Source organism: Pezoporus wallicus, unplaced genomic scaffold (assembly GCF_028554395.1).
Source record: "Pezoporus wallicus isolate ANWC-B61680 ecotype Strahan unplaced genomic scaffold, APGP_CSIRO_Pwel_v1 contig_8542, whole genome shotgun sequence".
Classification (NCBI taxonomy): Eukaryota; Metazoa; Chordata; class Aves; order Psittaciformes; family Psittacidae; genus Pezoporus; species Pezoporus wallicus.
The window spans coordinates 1674995-1694899 of NW_026640148.1; the positions used below are offsets into that span (position 1 = coordinate 1674995).

Here is a 19905-nt window from a genome sequence, read left to right on the forward strand (position 1 = left end):
CCAGCGCTGGAGCGGAACTGCACAATCCCCTTCCCTGCCCATTGATTCCAAAGCACGACTGGCATGTGGGTTTGGCTCTCCGACACGCACATGCTATTAAGTCCTAAATGACAGCTTGTTTAACTAGAAAACATTTCCATTTTCCCCTTCACAAAGGCCATTCATTTCGTGCTCTTCTATTTGCTTTAAGACGGTTTCATTTGCCCTGCCTGAGAGTTTGCACAGCCCGCCTGATTGTTCCCCTCCAAAGAGAGCTGCAAGTTAATGACCCACCTCTTGATCCCTTGAGCAGGAGCCTTGCCCAGCACGCTGCTGCATCGCGAGCGAGCTCCTCGCATTGCAAGCTCCATACGTGTGCCTTGAGTACGGCCATGCTTGAGAAAACAATCGCATCAATTCAGCTCAGGGACGACAGGCCTAATTCTTCCCTGCTAACAGTAGATTAAGCATCAAGAACAGAAGATGAAAGCTAGCTCATGTAAGAACTCCCTCCATGCTGCTGACAAATGTCTTGGGGGACAGGCACAACTCCCTTTCAAGCTATCTTCAAAAGGTTCCCCTCCGTGCAGACCACCCATTGGGAACTCACATCAATAACAAACACACAAAAAACCCACGATTTAAAAGACCCATTTCTTCACCCAATTTATTTACATGTTAAAATAAACACGAGTTCCCGTATGGAGCAAGGGCTCCCACTGGGTTCTGTTTAGTCTGTGAGATTCTTGGCACTGGAGTACAGCGTTTCCCTATTCCAAAGCAATCTTGGCACTGCTTTTTTTTCTGTTATATCTTTTTTTTCAGCAACTGGCAAATGAATAACAATAATCATGATGCTTCTATAAAGAGGGAATCACTTCCTAAGGCACCGGCAAGGTGTTGGACCAATTAATCCTCCCAAAGCTCATTAGCAAAGCAGAGCTCCCAAAGTCCTGCATTCAGGATCAGTTCTCCCCACGGGTCGCACTTCCAGTTCTCAATCAACCTGTCCAAAGGGAGCTTTCCCACAGAGCTAAAGAGATTGTTGCTCTTTGCTTCCCTCCTTCACATCACCACATGGCAGTGCCACCCTCATTAGACGGGATTTGTCCCCGTTCCTGACAAGACACGAAGGGAACACCGCTCTTCAGAGCTGATAGCTTTGTATGCCCACCTTGCACAACCTCAGTGGGTGAGTGGCAGGTGGATTACTTCAAATAAGGGCAGGCTTGCTTTTGCTATACTCACACAGAGCTGGAGCTCCTCAAACCCTGCCAGACCTGCTCAGGAGCAACACAATTAAGAAGAACCCTTCTGATGAAGCAGGTCTGGCAGGGAGCATTCCTGGGTGGAACAACCATTCCCAGCATGCCAGAGCAGAGCCCCACGGCTGCCAGTTGGCTCGGGGCTGGGTGGTATTTAGCTGGTGCACGGGGAAAGGAGCACAGCAGAAAATAGCTCCACTCAATCGGTCTTGCAGCAAAGCTTTGTCCTTTCTGGGCAGAGATTGATTTCAGTGTCATTATTTCAGCTGCTTTTTGGCACTTGATCCCCTTTTTCCGTGTAACTCCCGTCCCTGCAACTCTGAATCCTCGCTACATCTATATCTATCTCCCAAACAGGCCCGGATCAAACAGGCAGGTTATTGCTTTCTGTGCTCTATTACTCATTTCAAACCACAGCTGGTTGACAGTAGACAATGAGTACGAGCTGGCAGGTCTGCACTTAGTGAACAACACAGAGGTACAAGTGTTGAGCTGTTGATGGTTACGGACCTGTATGTTGCTTTTGGGCGATGCAAGCTGCTTGGCACTCAGTCAGAGAGGGTGTATTGGCAGCTCAGAGAAAGCTCTCCTCAAAATCTGGGCAGGATAGGTGCAAAGTTGATGAAAAGGCACAGGATTGTAACCAAAATAACAGGTTGGATCAAGCAATCACAGTTCAGAAAAGCCCCAAACCCCCTTTCCCTTCCCCTTCCACAGAACTGAGCATGAACTTGGCACCACTATGGACCAGGCTGCCTATTTTTTAGCATCAGACAAACTGCCATGGTCTCCTGGCATGCTTTGTCTTTGGTAAATTCAGAGCCAGAAAATCAGTGCAGTGCAGAGGATGTCAACGTTCAGGGATCTGGGCTGCGAGCATCAGGCTTTGTACCATCTACAATTCAGCACTTTCCGTTTTTACTTCACTTTTGAAGCTAAACAAGGATTCTCAAATTGGAGAGTACTGCCAAGCCTGGAATAAATCCCAGCATTAGGGATGCTGTGGGTATAACAGCCTTGCCCAGGAACTGAATCTGCAGACGGGAGCTTCAGAGACATTAACCCCCAAGTGCACAGGACAGGCTCTGTGGCATGGGCTATAATGCCCTGGGAAATCTCACCTGTGATTGAAAGAGGTTATTCCCACCCATGGGAACACTGATGGAGGGTGGATTAAAGCACAGGTGTAGTTGGCACTGAGTAATTACTGCATTGTTTATGAAGTGGTCAAGATCCCAGGTGCAATCCTGAATACAAATTCAGTCAAAGAACACAGAACTACCAAACTAGTCAACCAGCATGCTATTATGGGACATATGACTGATTGTTTTCCATCCACAGCCCTTCCTTAGCAGTTCTGAGAGCAAATGCTTAGCATCTGGACATAAGAAAATGTTATACAGCTACAATTCAACCTTTCTTATTTGTCTGCCTCCTCCCTTGAAATACAGGTGAGATACTTTGAGCTCCCTCACAGCCTGTGAAGAGCCATTCACAGGAAGTTTTGCATTCTTGGAGCTCAGAATCTGAAGGGGGGCTATAAGGTTGCTGGGGAGGGACTTCATTAGGGACTGTAGGGATAGGACAAGGGGTAACGGGTTAAAACTTAAACAGGGGAAGTTTAGATTGGATATAAGGAGGAAGTTCGTTACTGTAAGGGTGGTGAGACACTGGAATGGGTTGCCCAGGGAAGCTGTGAATGCTCCATCCCTGGTGGTGTTCAAGGCCAGGTTGGACAGAGCCTTGGGTGCCATGGTTTAGTGTGAGGTGTCCCTGCCCATGGCAGGGGGTTGGAACTGGATGATCTTAAGGTCCTTTCCAACCCTAACTACTCTATGATTCTATGATTTTATGTGGGATCAATCATATGATTAATGGGGATCACTACCTGAAAGAGACATCCGTGGCTCCTAAAACTGCTGCTCTATTGAAACATAGCGGCCCGTAGCCAGACCTAAAGCTATGTGCCATCAAGGGAAGTCTTCAGAATACCAAGCAAAAGAACTTTCCTACCTCAGGTCACTAAAACTTCTCCACAGCTGGCAGACCAAGACATGCTGCCACCTGAGGACTGGCTCTTGCTTAGAAATGGGTTGACAAGCTCTCATTTGATGTCTTTTAGTGCATTATGAAACTCAAACACGTCCACTGCAACCAGCTCCCTGAGAGCCAGAATGCACAGATGACTTCAGAGTGGGCTCCACACACACCTTCAGGTAAGACTTCTTCCAGATGGCCTTTGGTTTTGAGAGATCTTTTGCAGTCCTCACTTTGTTATTATAAAGGCAGGAGATGTTCAAGGCCGAAAGGAATGTTATTGTGGTGCTGGAAAATCTCACCCGGGTTGGAGAGTGAACTGGAGGCCAAGCAGATGCTCTGCTTCACTAAAGGGCTTGGAAACGAAAAGGATCACACTGCCACAGATTAATGAAGCTTCATTTCTTCAAACCTGGAATCATTTTCCCAGATCACCAGCCAGGACTCCCATAGTTCCCTGTACCCCCCTTTGGCAGCTAAAATAATCCTTTCTTCTTCAAAAGAACACTCCCAGACATGTCAGCTTCTTGCTAAAACAGGAAAAACAACCTTGAAAACCATGAGTCAAATTCTGGCCCCACTGAAGTTAGTGACATTTAGCTACCACCTTCAGAGGCTGCAAGCGTGTATTGTGTGTAGAGACATCAGAGCTCAAGTAACTGAGAGCTAAACCCCCAACCCACCTAAGAATCACATTATAAACATAGTTTTAAATGAAAGGCATTCTGACATGGAAGAGAAGCTGCAGTGTGCACACACTGACACCATCCCTGAAACAATAGGAAAATATGTCTGGTACATGGAAGACCAGCCTGTTGCCTCAAAGGGCTACATGATACATAAGTGGGCAGGAATAGACTGGGACAGAAGGTGAGGGGTTTCTAAGAGTCAGAGGATCAGGAGCCTGGGAGAGCCTGCTCCAGCAGAACAGTGCTTGGAGCAAGCAAACCGGCTTAAAACCTGAGCTTTGGCCATGTGTGAACAACAGAGGGATGCTATAGATAGATACAGATAGAAACCCAGATAACGCAGGGAGTGCCTTCCTGTCTGTGCTGCTAACAGGAGTACGTTTTAATAAACAAACCAATGTCCTGTTTCACATTCAAAATGACTGTGCAATAGGAGGAACATGATTAACTGAAAACACCAGGCACTGTAACCAAATATGTTTCTCTGCAACGCTCAGACTGATTAAAGAGGGAAGAATCCAAGTACGTGAGTCAAGAAAGGATTAATTTCCCCCTCATTCATTGTTTGTTTGGCTTTCAGGGCTGGTTGCTGCAACGTTCAATCTCTTGTTTGCAGAGAACATATTGGGGTTTAGGAAGTCTCCGCATCTTTTGTAGTAAGAAAGATGTTTATTAGTTTTAGGGCTTGTGAGACAATTCCTTAAGGGGCTCATGGGCTGTAACAGACAGAGCAACCCCCAGGGAAATCACCAGGGCTAGTTACTGATGGAGGAAAGCCACCAGTCTGAACCAGGCACAGCAGCTCTGTAACAACACAGTGTGCTTTATGAATGAGCAAGCAAACAATCAAATAGTGAACATTCAAACTCCTAAGCACACAGGCTGCTTCTGCATCCCTGCCTCCAAGCTTTAACCTCATAGGAGTACATGGGCCATGAAAGGACAGTGCTCTGCGAGGATCTCATGCCTGGCTGTTGGATGCTTGGACCCTGTACCAGCTCATGGTGTTTCACACCGTGCTAAGCATCACGGTGCAGTAGTTCTGCCTGGGGCAGGCGCAGGGAATCTGTTCATAACAACCTTTAGTGCAAACCTGAATGAGACTGCCATGGTTTTGATCCGAACCCACAAACGCGGGCAGCCACAGAGAGCTCCCCGTGCCTTCAGACCCCGACTCCTCTTATAAGGAAGATCAGGTCTCTCATTTGAAGTCTGAGAAAGTTTTGCTTCCTTTAGTGAATAATTCCCTGTGATACCGCAGCCAGTAGTTCATAAAGAACAACTTTAGTCAGTGGTTTCCAATGTTGGTGGGGCACAAAGTGCATTAACAATGAAGATGAAATGGCAGTTTTAGGTCATTTATCAACCGGTTATACATTTTACGTTGTAAAGCTGCCCATCCTTTGCCTTTGCTCGGTGCAAATACAAGCTCTCTTTAAATGCTGCCCTCCTTAATAAGGCTGTTCCTCCAGGTTAGTGCTGAGCTAGACACTAACCTGGGACAGACTCTGCTCCTTTGATGCCTGGTCTCTATCTAAAAGGGTATTGAAGGAAACCAGAACATGTTTTAATCCAACAGAGTTACATACACTAAAGTTCTGTACTCTTCAAACGGTGTTCAGTGGCTCAGAGCAGTCATTTGTAACTCACTAGGGTGACAAGCTCCACACGGGCATGAAGACACATTCATAGGTGAGGAATCATCAGTAATTAGCTTCTCAACCAACCTCCTCCAAATTAGGCACATGTGAGAAATAAACAATAGCAAAGCTTGTCCCATTCCAGAGATGCTGTTGCTAAGGAAAACCTGTCCCTGTGAAGGTGAAAATAAACACGCTTCCTCTTTCTCCTTGTGTAAAGACATTGAAAAGCATCTCCCTGAGGATGAAGCAGCTCTTAACTGTCGATACCAGTCAAGTCTCCTTTTAGAAGGGTCATTCCTTCACCCACTTCAAAACTTTCTGTTCCTTAATTCTGGAAGCAACACCCCAAATACCAGCAGCGAGGGTGTGCTATAGTTCATAAAGAGCAACTGAGGCTGGGAGGGACACACAGAGATTATCCAGTTCAAGGCCCTACTCAGAGTGTTTCCCATTCAATTGAGTTGTTCAGGGCCTTGAGTTGAGCTTTAAACATCTCCAAGGCCAGAGATTTCCCCATCTGTCCGGGTCCTGCTCCAGCATTTCGCTGCCCTCATGGTGACAACCTTTTCCTTGTGCATGATTGGGATTTCTCATGCTGTGACTTGTGTCATTCCCTCTCATCCCATCACCATGCACCTCCAAGAAGAGTCTGGCTCTGTTGTCTCCATGCCCTCCCGCTGAGGACTTGTAGACAGCAATAAGATCCCCTCTTACCCTTCTCTTCTAAGGCTAAATGAACCCGGTTTTATCAGCTTCTCCTCATACATCTTGTTCTCCTGTACCCTAATTGTTTTTGACAGCCTCCTCTGGCCTTGCTCAAGTATGCCAATGTTTTCCTTTTCCTGGGCAGCAAATTGGACCCAGTGATTCAGATGTGGTCCCAAAAATGCTGAATGGAGAAGAATAATCACTTCTCCTGAGTTGCTGGTTATAATCTTTCCAGCACAGCTCAGTATCTGGTGGCTTTCCTCACCACAAGGTCACACTGTTGACCTCTGTTCAACTTGCCTGCAAGGATCCCCAGGGTCCTTCTCTGCAGAGCTGCTTTCTGTTCATTCAGTGCCCAGCCTTTAATGCTGAATGGGGTTACCCCAGCCCAAATGCAGAGCTTCACAAGTGCCTTTGTTAAAGCTTCATGAGGTCCCTGCCAGTCCATTCCTTCAGCCTGTCAAGGTGCTCCAGCATGTGCTCAGTTTCCATGGTCTGGTACCCCTGTAGACTGGTTGAAAGTGCTCTCCATCCCACCAGCCACACAGTTAATGGAGAAGGCCCACTGATAGTATATGCAGCATCTATTTATTCATTTTCCTTTGAAGAACACAGATTCCTCTCACTCTTCTTGAGGCCAAAGCCCTTGCTGATATGAACTAACGTCCTGCCATGGAAATCAGTGAAGGAAATGACCCCTGGAGCACAGTTTGAAGCAAGTTTGATGTCTGTCCAGTAGCCCCAGATAACAGACATAACTAACAATGTGAAATGATCTGCTCTCTCAGTCTTGGCTCTTTAATAACCATCTGGTCCTTGTCCTTCCACTCTCAAGCATCTTGCATGCAGACGTCTGCCTGCAGCTAGCAAAACTGGTTATGGGACAGCAAGTAAGCTGTTGAAAACATTACACGAGGTTGCCAACCTCCCTTCGCTAATAGGAAATGCTGTTATGAGTTACATGCCTGAGCCTGTTTTCTGACACGGTGACACAGTTATCCTGGATTTACCTGAGCAGCTGTGGAAGCAGAATTGACCCTGATGTGTGGATTCATATAAATCCGTGCAGACTGACTACCGGTGACAATTGCGTAGATCTTTGAGACAAAAGCAGCAAAACCATGAACAAAATGAGCTTCATTCAGCCAAGGCCATTTCCTCTTTAATGTCTCTTACTCACCAAAGCGAACACTTTGTCCTGGTTATCAGGACCACTCATCCAATAATTCCTATCACTTAGTCCCAATGTTCAGTGGCCCATTCCTCTTTATCACAGAGGGCATCTCTGATCCGAGAGGCAGAGTCACGGAAGAGGAGCCAGAAGGACTCAGTCCTCGTAGGAAGAAGGAAGCCTTTGAAGTTCCCCGAATGAATGCCATGTCTTTCCTCTGCCATGCAGTCTGTTAACAGTTAACAGTGACAGGTTGAGGAGCACAGCCTGGAAAGTGGCCAGTGCTGACAGCTCCACGCTCAGCGTGCCTGCGCTCCGAAGGGAGCACTCTGTTCCTCCTGCCGCTGCAGCCCCTCTCACTGGGGCCCGTTGTTACAGCCTCACGCCTCCTTGTGTGAAGGCCAACAGCGAGGCTTTGTTCAGGAGGCAGCTGCTGAGGAGATGCACTGTCTCATGGGATGACCCACTGACATTTCTCCCTCTGCTCATTTGTAAGCAGTGAATAATTAGGAGCACGAGGGCGGGTTGCACGGCCCCTTCCTTTGGGAGTAAAGAGCCAGCTCCTCAGATCCCAGCGTGCCCCAGAAGGGTTCCCCTCATTGAGTGGGCTTGCAGCAAGCCAGGCGAGCCAGATCTGCAGCACCTTCTCATCACCTGATGGAGCTCATGACAGAAGATGGATAGGGCAAGACGGGAGTAGAGGGTGTCCCAGCCCACACCTCTGCTGCACAAAGAGCAAGCTCAGCTCAGCCAGGACCTGAGCCAAAGATCAACTGGATGATATGTTGTTGTTTATTCAATAACCTATTGTTATAGGGTGGATCTACAGCAGTGAGGAAACGGTTGAGCTGTTACTAGGAGCAGACTGAGGGAACAGAGGAAACCATAACCATTCTTTGGCAGTCCTTACTGCAGTCCAGCATTACCATCCAGTGATGTCCACATATAGGGGCAGTGATGAAAGAGCATCTTCGTCACCTTCCCCACCCCCCATCCAAACAAGGCCTACACCCAGCATCTAGCTCTGGGTTGAAGCACAGAACTGACCTGCCTGTCTTGTATCACTGATGATACCACAATTAAACCTGACTTAAAACCAAATAATTGGCAGGATACACAAATAGATTGCTTTGAGCAGCCCAGCCTGGTTTGGCATGTTTTCATACCACGCATTAGGTGACACTACAAGTCTGATTTGGGGTGTTCTTGTCTCTATGTGTCCCTGCTAAAGATGTATCCAGTGCTCACAGTTTCCAACCCCCCTTGCCTAAAAGATAGGGAAGCACCATGTTTCTCCACTTCTGGACCCAGTATTACCCATGGGAAGTCCACGAAACAAGGTCTCACCCCCTGAGTGGAACAGAGAGGAACCATCTCTGGAGTATCCCCTGCACCTTTCCTGACCCACATGTTTTAAGCACCATGTTCCACTGCGGTTTGTGTGCACTGTCAGAGCCAGCAGCCGTGTGCAGCCTCACTGCCTCTTTATCTTTAGTCTGCTGTGCTCTAGCTGCTTCCTGGCTCCGTGGTGTTGTTTCATCTGCAAGCTGAATAAGAGCCACACTTGCATTTCCAAGTCCCAGCTTGTGGCTTCCCCTGGAGCGCCAGACTCTGGAGGTATTTGCTTTTATGATTCACCTCGTGTTTTCTCGCTGTTGGGTGTCTGCTTTCCTCAAACAGAAGCCATGCTTACAGCCCTGGAAGATGCCATGTGCTGCAGGCAGGGATTCGGGACTGTGATGCCAGTGTGAATGGGAGGTGAGTGCTAAAGTGGCAGACTCCAAGCTGAGATGACAGAGCAGGACTGGGCCGCAGAAGGCTGTGAGGAGCTTCTCAAAGACAACAGTAAGAGAGGGCACGCCTCTGTCCAACAAAACCCAGCTCCAAGCACTTGCAGTTGGGCCACAGGATACTCCCCTTGGGCTACCCTGTATTCTGTGCTCATTTCAGCATCACCGTGTGATAAGCATGCAAGCTGTGGCTCCCCTGGGAGGTACCACCTCACAACCACCAACAGAGCCCAACTCCATGCAGCCATGTGGGGGAAAGCAAAGAGAAAACACACTATCCAGTTAAAACAGCATGTTCAAGAGCTTGTCCAGTGCATGGGGAAAGTTGCATCTTCGCAGCACGAATCATTTTGCTTATAATGTCAAAGAGGCTCAAGGTGAAGGACTGGTTTTCCTTAGCAAGCTCTCACTGCTGCTCTGAGGTCCTGTGCTACATCATTCCCAATTGAGTTGATCTTGCTTTTTGGTCTTCAAGTTCATAAGTCACATCTGTGTTGGGAGAATCAGATGCTGTAGCCCCTACTTTACATGAGAACCCCCACAACTGGAACAGAGCTAGAAAAGGGTGGCAGAAGTGAGGTTACTTATTAGCTATTTGGTTTATAGGAGGACTTTGGTCCAGGTTCTTACAGTTTGCTCACTGCCTAAGGGATGACATAGTGTACCACGGCATCCGAAACCTCACCCTGTAATTACTCGCTGTGGTTTCACCTCCTGTGTGCCCTGCACATGCTGAGCATTCCTCACCGCTGCCCTGGAGGGCAGATAAGCCTGACTGCACCCGTCCTTCAACACTGGGAGAGGGGAAGGCCAGAGTGAGCTAGGCTGGCTCGGGACCGCACCGAATAGGGAGTCAAAACAGGGGTAAACTGGCACTGGTGGTGCTCTGAGGCCAAGAGCCATCTCCTCCGGGGTCCCCCTGCTAAAAGGAACCTGTAGCAGATGTTTACAAGGGAGAACATGAGAGGTGGGGCAGAACAGCACGGCTCTTCTCCGGTATATCCCTCGCATTCCATCTCTGCCCACACAGCATGCAGCAGGCATCAGCGCCTGCTTTTGACATCTTCCCCTGGGCTAAAAGGGGAGAGTGGATGAATTCCAGACAGGGCTCATGGGTCCATACGACACTTAATGTAGATCAAGGGTCAAGGAATCATTGAAGTGTTCCCTTCTGTTCCTGTTGGTTTTGCTCTGTCATGAGCTTTCGCTCTAGCAGTTGTCAGAGCTACATGCACAGATTTACGTCCATACACTTGTATCACAGTGAGACAGATTAATCATCCCTTAGCAGCTCTCTCTCCACTCCAAATGAAACATCATAAAAGACTGAAAGACAGACAAGTCAAGATAATTTGAAGACAAAAGGGCTCTTTTCCCCATGGGGAATGTACTTGCAAAGTTTGATCTGAAGCTCTAAAGAACTTCCTTCTGTGCTTGGCAATTCTAACGAACTATCAGTGGCAAATGCCCCCGCAGCAGTCCTCATCTGACAAACAGGAACAGGCCAGGAGTCTGTAGGTTGGAACCGTTAGCAAAGACATGAAAGGAAAGAGTTTTCCTGACTCTTGGAGAGCCGGGTTTTATGCAGAGGGAATACAGAGGGAGCGAGGGGAACTCAGCCTGACAACGGGGTTTCTCTTGCCCCTTGCAGTCCCAGCTCCATGCTGGAAACTATAACAGCATTCCTGCCCCTCCCAACACTAGTGTGTGGGAAACACTCTGGTTTTCCATGACTGCAGATCTCTCTGCCTGCCAGCCGTGGTACCCTGCCATGGGAGCTCTGTCTGCAGCATCCGGTACCTTCAGGACGTGTGTATATGCAAGGGACTGGGCAGCACTTTGAATTTCTCCTGGGACAACAACTTCCACCACTTCAGAAAGAGCCCAGAAGAGGATGCACCAATCCAGGTACACACCTAGTGCTATATTCTGTTTCCTAGCCCAGGAGAGCATCTGTCTAAGGAGGAACATATCAGTAGCAGTGCAGTTGCTGCTATGGTTCGGGTAGTGAAACTTCATGTGCAAGCAATCTCAGCTCTATGTGAGCTACCTCCTGCTGCAGCAGGCATGAATGAGGGTAGGATCCATGGGGAGAACAGTCATTTTGCACTCCTGCAAATGCTAACGGGTCCATACCAGTGGCTACTTCCAGCAGTACTATGGAAGATTTTCGTTCCCAGCGATGTTCATGTATTATGCTGGAGGCCAGGAGCCCTTCTCTGGAGCAAAACAAATAAACCTGCCCACAGCCTGTTGCAAGCCTCCTGTCAGAGGAATGCAGGCAGGCAGTGCCATTCGTTCCTATGTCCCTGCAGAAAAGCAGTTTAAACTTTCCCTGCCCTAGCGAGGTAGACTCCATCGGAGGAAGCAGAAAGAGAACAGATTGCTGTGGATAAGCGGTCCCACACCCAGCCCCGCTAACAGTCACCAAGGAGCAGTTGTGCTGCAAACCAGCTCCAGACAGTGCTTGCCAAGGCTTTCCTGACTCCATCCCTGGAGATGGCCCCGAAGCCTGCCTGAGCGCATCATCGGGGAGCAGTGCTCTCCAGGAACATTCCCTCGTGCTGCTGTGCATGAGCTGTCACTTCTCACCCACAGCACGACCCTAATTCCTGCTCTTATTAATGCTGACATCCTTCTTAGTCATTTCCCCCCTCCCAGTTTGATCATGTTTAGTCCTTTTTAACCTTTCTGTGTAGATCAATCCTCCCCAGCGCTATGAATAAATAAAAGCCTTCTGTTCTCATCAACAAAATGGTCTTTTAACAGTTGCAAGAACAACACAGCAATCACTTGGAAAAAGACCCAAACCAAAACCAGCTGATACTTGATGTGTTTGAAGCATCTCTGCTCCAGCTATTTTCTGCTTTTTGGGAGTAAGCATTTTGTTAAATAGGGGAAAACAGAGAAAGTTAACGGGGAGCACAAGCAGCAGTAGGTATCTGAGAGGGACCTGCAAACCCATCCCAAACGTTCACCACACACAGAGTAGCAGCAGGGCTGCAGAAGAAAGCTGAACTTCAGCTAGAAACATCTAAAGCGTGTGAATAAGCTGTTAGAGCTGCAACTTTTCCCTCTGCTTTGATCTGAGGTTACACATCACTCGAGAGTGGGATATTCAACAGCTTCAAAGAGGGTCAGAGAGTCAGAGGTCTCTGGGTACCAGGACAGGTAAAGAGTTTATTCTGCTTGGAGAGAGCAGGAGACTGGGGGAGAGGTCCTCGAGCAAATCCAAGGGCTGGAAACTGCTGCCAGGCTAAGGATATGTATTTTGCCTTCCTCATCTTCACATAAGACAGGCACAGAACCCTTAGGAAGCGCCGGCTTCCATCTTTGTGGCATGTGCATCTTGGAAATGTGTTTGTAAGTGCTGTTAGTTGACATGTGCTTTTGAAGGTGAAATTGTGGTTGCTCTGAGTTCTGGCCATGGAATGCAAGCATAGAGAATAAGATCTCAGCAAACGAGATGTTATAGGAAGAGAGATGAGCATAGCTGGAACATCATGTGCCTTACCGACTGAAAATGTTTGGTATGAGAAAACAAAGCCACATTCTCTATTCTCATTTTCCTTGGCTCTCAGCTTTACAGATCCCTAAAAAGTACTGCATTATAGCTACAGGAGCTGCAATCTGCCTGCGACTGATTGAAGAATCACAGTATCACTCCAGTTTGATGACTCTCCCACGGGTGTTCCTTCTCAGAGGGCTTTCCTAAATTGATTGCCAATAAGCACATGTATTTGTCTGCCTCTTTTTCCTGTTCTTGTAATGCTGCCATAATAAAATAATAGTAATATAGAAAGGAAATGGAAAAAGCGAGATGGCATTTCAGAATACCCAGAGCTTGCAGAAATGCACAGCCCAGCAGCAGGAACTCTGCCTTCATGGGGCTTCATGCCAAGTAAACCCAGAAATGTCACCTGGGTACTAAAAAACACCATAGAAAAGACCATAGGAAGAATGCTGTATTACAAAGAAATTCCATTTTTCTCTCTCATGGGACTGATACAAACCAAAGCAATTTAATAATATTAGATGTAAGAGGGCATCTGGAATTAGATTTCCACTACAGCAGTGGAAAACTTCTAATACATATCTATGATGTCCAACGGTGTGGGGATTACTATGAAATACCCCAAAATTAAATGTACAAATCCTGATGTACAGAGAACCGAGCTGGTGACATCTTACAGGGGGCAATACTAAGACAGCAATTTGGGTGAATGCTGTTACTCTGTGTAGTGCCCACCTTCGTGCTGGAGCCTGGCATAGCAGGAGACGGTGCAGAGCCCTGGGCAGGGGTTAAAACCAGGGCATAAGCACTTACAGGCTCAGTAATACAAATGGAAATGATTTTTCCTTCTTTTGGCTGAAGCATAGACACAATATAAATCAGTCAAGTCACGCATACTACAGCCCTAGTAACTTCCTAACTCATTTGGGAAATCACGCTAGCCACGCTGTGGAACTGCATTCATAATCTCCTACATAATGTGCCTCTATTAGGAATTTTATCCATGACAATAGCAGAACCAGAACAAATGAGCAGGTCAGGAAAGCTACTCCAAGCTTGTGAGACTACGAGCTACTGTAAGAGATGGGGACCACAAAGCAAGTATTTTGCTAACACAATTGGATAATTGACATCACCCAAAGATACCCAAAGGAAGGGATGCAAGAGATCTGGAATAGAGAAAATGGTGGAGGAAAGCTACAAACTTCCAAGTCTAATCTAAGCAAATTTGGCAATGGAGGTGTTCATGTCCTTAGCACTTGCTGGCATCCAGCTCAGGCTGTAACCTGTATTCCACCAAAGTTTATCCTCATCGCTCACCTCTTTAGGTGTAAAGACTATTTAACAGAGCCTAATATATTGTTAATTGTCTTTCTAACTCACAGTGAATCTAGGCTCAGTTGAATTAGCTCTTTGTGCAACACAGCTGTGTTTCCATTCCTCTGCTTTCAGGTTCCTCTTTACCCTCTCCCCACTGCTGGTGAAGAAAACCAAGCTGAATTTGCAACCCAAACTAGGTTTCAGTGGGAGAAGGAAGTTGTTAACTGGCCTGAGCAACCAGATTTGTACTAAGTGAACTAATGAATCCAGCAACATCAGTCTATGGAAACGTAACCATGAAATATTTATCCTTCTCTAGACAAAAAGATGTTCAAGGAAAAAGAGAGCAACAAACTGCCTTATTATACAGCATAAAACATGCCTGAAAGGAACCTTCACACCAAAGGCCCTTCTCCACCAACAGAAGAGGCATCCTCTGTATCAGATCCATGTGATAAATCCAATGTTTTATCATTCCTTCTAGGTTCGTTGCTTCGAATACTCTTATTTTACTCTACTTAAAACCTTCATCCCTCCCTCCTCTAAGGGAATGAAGGACTAAGGCACAACATTAAGCATGCACAGTGAGCAACTGCATTCTCCTGGGAGGCCCACAGCGGCTCTGAACAAATTGCTTGTGTGTCCTGGAGCTCAGTAACTCTTTCTACATATTGCCTCTGGTCTACTGACAGCATCTCCTTCCTCATGGACTTTCTGCCACACAGACAAGTTTTTATATATATATATATATATATAAAGCAAGTTTATATATATATATATGAAAGCTATGCTGTCAGCCTCCCCTCTGGGATCACTTAGGACATTGACCATGAATCCAGCAGAAATGGCTCCCAGTCCTACTTCCACAGTGGACAACACCTCTTCATCCCTCAAGGGATAGGTGAAAGAGAAATAAACGTGTACAGAGAGGTTAAAATAGCACCAGCAGTAATGTCAAGGACAAGGCTGAGGCAAACTCAAGGTAAACAGGAATAGCTTTTCACAGACTCAATATCCAGCCCTTTACAAAGCAACAGATGATCCCTTTCTCATTTATGCCTAGCTGTAAATATTTCATTGACTCTTTTCTCACTGCTGAGTAGCTTTAATGGCATTTACTTCAGTAAAGGCCTGGGTTGCTGTAAATCAAGGACTGTTTTAGGCTACTCACCATGGTCATGGGCAAAAACAAACAAGTTAAGTCCTGTCAGCTTCTGAGCCAAGTCATCATAGCGGCCGCAGTGCTCCCCAGCGCCGTGAGCGATGAACACAAGGGCCCTAAATGGAGCATTAAGGTATAAATCATTAACTTGACAACCAACCCACAACGGCTTCAGAGCTGCAAGAAAAAACAGCACATTCAATCCAGCAACAGCATTCAGACATCAGCAAACACAAGGCAAGTATATAATGGCTGAGGGGGGTTTGAACAGAGGGGGAAATGATTGACATCCTGATCTACCATCGACCTGCTCCTCACCAGGTGGTAGCAGGACAGACCACATGGAAGTCAGCTCCTCATGGGACAGTCAGGCTCTTTCCCATTAGTCTGCCACCATGGTCTGCTGCACACTGAAGATGCACATGGGCATCAGCATCAATCCTTGAGCTGGATAACTCCATCCCAGTCCTCAGGTGTCTACAGTGCTCCTACAGTGCAAGCGTGGCCATTGATTTCTTTGGGGACAGGTATTTCCCTGTGGTTTCAAATACAAATACTGCCCTTAACTTTATAACCTGCAATGGTATCTGATGCTACAAGGCGCTCTAAAAGACAGAATTTCAACTAAAGCAGAGAGAACTTTGGTTGGAGTTTGGAGTTTTATCTTCTCACCCCAATTGTGGTGATTTTACCATTCCAGTTCCTGCCCTAAAGCAGTTTATTCCCTTTGATGATTAAAAGCAACTCTTGCACAGCCACCATATGACTACACACAGGGATCATACAAACAGGCTCATAGTCACCTCCTTTTGATAAACACACAAATACTTACCTTTGAATCTGCAAAGATTCAGCTTTACCAACGATACTTTACTTTTACTGGAATGGCATCAAGTGTGAATGACTGAAGTTGAAGGAACTCTCCCAGTGTTTTTCCTGGGCACTGTTTGTACAGGATTAGACCAGCAGAAGCAGCACTGAAGTTACAGAAGTTTGTTGAATTCCATAGGTGACTATTTACAATCCAGCTTTAGCAGCAAAAACTTGACTTATTGGCTTTAAAGTACCATCTGTCGCTGCAACATCAGCAACCACAAAACAGTTCGAAGGCTCCAAGTTGGACGTTTTCAGTACATTAACAATGAAATACTAAATGAACTGACAACATTAATGGCAGCAGTTTACAGCTAGTGAATTCCTCAACTTTATTGTGACTGAGGTTTTGATAAGACTTCTTAGACGGTGTATTCACTGCAATAAACCACTTTCATCTCAGTATATTTAAACTTAAAGAAGGTGTTGGATGATGAAGAAAGTCCTGCTCTAAGTCTTTGATTAGTGCCTGCTTCAAAGTATTTGCTCACACTAGACAAGTTGAAAGAGTATCCCTCAGAACCAGAAGGATTTTGCAGAGCATGCTGCAAACGCAACAGCAGCCCTGCAAAGATGCTCTGGTATCTGTCTAATACTAATTAGCGAGGGTGAGGTTAGGTCATGTAGCACATGGAACTTGCTGTGCCTTACAAACGCTCTGTACTATCAGTGATGGTTCCAAAAAGTCAGTGTGGAGGAGTCTGTTCTTCCTGTGCCATTCCCTGGTCAATAGATTTGTCAAGTTATCAATGCACTTTGCCAGACAGGCTGCAGCATCTATTCTTATAGCTCCAAATACAGAAGAAATGGAGATGCTGCTCCTTCCACAGTGGAGAATATGAACTTTTTGCAGCAGAAGCATCATGGCTTTACGTGTCCCAGCTCTCCCAGATGCAGGTAACCCTGCAGAGACACCACAGCCAGTGCTGGAAGGGTGAGCCTTTATCCTATAGACACCCCTGAAAACCAGAGGCACCATCCATTCTGCCTCCACCTACATGAAGTGACCTTGTACCTCAGCCCTGGTCCTGGGTCACCTAAAGAGACATCACAGGCCCCCAGTGCTAGATGTGCCAGACACTGAGAAGCACAGCAGCCAGGCTGTTAAACTAAGGCAGAAACTACAGCAACGTGAGAGAAAGCTCCTGTGCACCCATCACATTGATATCCAACAGACCCAGCCAGGCGAAGCCTCTCTGTGCATAGATCCTATTACCTGGCTCTTGACAGCTTCCCTGCTCAGTGTCTTACTGAAGCCCTCAGTTGCTCTTCAGAGGACCCACGTTTTTGTCTGCAGACTAGGCACAGAGATTAAGGCACAGCCCGCCTGGCTGAATACAGCCCTTCATTTCTCAGAGGAACATTATTCAAACGCAAGCACTGAAATGCATCAAGTGAATGAAACCTGAAAGGAAGCTGGCAAAGAGATCTCTGCCAGGAAATCCTTGCTGTTATTTCATGCCCTCTGACAGCAAAGCCCTACTTTTGCTTTCGTTCCACTGCTGCAGCACCACGACTTTGCGTGACAGCATCCTGCTAGGTGCTCAGAGCCCTCATCTCACTGGGAAGCCAGTGGGAACAGAAACAACCTCAGCGCTTCAGAGGGGCAAGGTGTTCGCCTAACGTCTCCTCTCCTCTAGCACAGCTGCAGGTGTCACAGAACTCAGCCTTTGGACACCACAGGGGAGAGGCTTCGGTTATTATTTGCCTGCAGAACACTTGAAAAAGATTGCTGGGACTGTTTGTGCCTTAAGAGCCCCATGTCAGAGGCTGTCAAGAAGATTTAGATGCTTCTGGAAGTTTTGCCCTATCGATAGTCAGGACCAAGGAGGAAAATCTCCAAGCTGTTATGCTGCAACAGAAGGAGCTCGTTTTGTTGTTCAATACAAACATCTACACAGCTCTTCAGCTCCAGCTTTCCGGTCTGAGCACAGGGGCCATGCATTGAACACAAAAGCTTGGAAAACCAAAACGAGTGTGAGTAGCATCTGAGCAAGAATTTAAGGATTCGGTTCTTTCACCTGATCTCCATTTGCAGTTACAGAGCAAGTTTGGATTTGGCAAACAATACCTGAAGGGAGTATAACAAATACAGGGCTCATCAGATTCTCACTAGCAAGCTGGCAGGAAAGCACAAGGAGCAATGAGATGACTGACAGCCGCTCTTCGCTGTACGGAAACACTTCTGCAGACACCGCTCTGCTCTCAATGGCAGCCTGCTCCTTCCTACTGCAATGGCTGGGATAGCAGAGGATCAGAGTCTGCTTTCAATGAAGTCATGTGAAATTAAGCCAGACTCTCTTCAGGCTTTAGGATGCTGCAGGCCTGCAGTGCCTCTGTGTGCAACCTCAGTGTTTAAACAAGGTTTGGGTATTGGCCATGCAGCAAATTGATCCTGGGGAGAAACTTCTTCACCTCCAGCTCTTGCAGTTGCACTCATGAAATCCTTGGAAACTGGTCCATGTCCAGTAGGAAACACCACACGGAGCCCTCAAAGCTTCCTGGTGGAGATCGACCTGTGCCTGAACCCAAACTAACTCCGGTCTCTCCAACCACATGCCGGGAAACATGATGCATCTTTGGAAGCTTCAGCTGGCTTTAGCTGGTGGAACTGAACATCTCAATACAGCACTGCTCTGGCATCTGCTCAAGGAAGCACTTCACCATACCGCAGCATGGCTTCCCCACACTCGGGGGTCAACAACACAAAGCCAAGGTGTGAGCTGAGCATGAGTAAGCATCCACGTGCTTGCTCCTACCTAACTAGGGCAACAGCAATTGAGGCTATTAGAGGAAACCGGTTTATGGACTGCTGTTTACAGAAGCAACAGGCAGTTTTCACACATCCTGCCCTTCCCATAGCCTTCACCACCTCCTCCTCCTCCCTCCCTGCCACAGGGTTCTGCCTCCAGGCACTGCTCAGCTTGGGAAACCAATGATGCTATTTATTACAAGAAGACGGCAATATTTGTCTTCACTGTTCAAGTCAGCTTCTGGCTGTGTCTACTTATCTCCCATTAGAAGGTGATGGTATATGGAGTCATAGAATGAGAATGGTTTGTGTTGGAAAGGACCTTAAAGCTCACCCAGCTGGCCAGAAACACAGCTCAGGACTTGGGTCCTGCTGGGCATAAAGCCCATGTTCCTGCTTTATTTTCAACAAAAGTCTTGTTGCAACTGAACTGAATGAGGAAGTTTGTGAGCGGGATGGTACGATTTCAACATCTCCTTGTGTCCTCTCTGGGGATCAAGCACTTCTGTGGGACCCAGTAGATGGTCTTTGATTGCCAGAAAATAACCCCAAAAGCTGGGACTAGACTGAAGAACTGCAGACAACCTTCCTACGGCTGCATATACAAAAAATGCAGTCTTTTCTACCCCATTCAAAAGCATCTCTTCAGAACCATATTTAAGTACTTGCTTAACCTCAGGGAACTTTCTTCAACTCATGAAAGTGAGTAGGACTTACAAGGTATGAGAAGAAAGTTAGAAAAGGATTTATAAATGCTGTCCTGGGGAAGGACTGATTTAATCACACATGGAAGTGATTTCCTGAATGCAGCCCTTGCAACTGAAGATAATACCGTGTTATTCTATGTAAGACAACTGTGCTTTTCATTTGGTGTTATGTCTGCTGTTACCAGAACCAGATCAGCTCTAACCAAGAACATCTGACTTGAGCACATTTCAATACTTGACACTAAATTCCTAAAGCAACCAGCAGGAAAGCTCTGGGTTAGTGAGGTGCCAGGAA

At 46.9% G+C, this 19905-nt stretch overlaps 1 protein-coding gene across 4 annotated transcripts in view; it reads right to left on the bottom strand.

Annotated features, from left to right (window-relative positions):
• MGLL (monoglyceride lipase) overlaps nt 1-19905 on the bottom strand; it is an 84009-nt gene that overhangs the window by 15904 nt on the left and 48200 nt on the right. For all 4 annotated transcript variants that reach the window (XM_057417519.1, XM_057417523.1, XM_057417522.1 and 1 more), the window contains one exon: nt 15288-15394. In XM_057417519.1, the coding sequence (XP_057273502.1) occupies nt 15288-15394 (107 nt within the window). The remainder of the gene's footprint in view (nt 1-15287; nt 15395-19905) is intronic.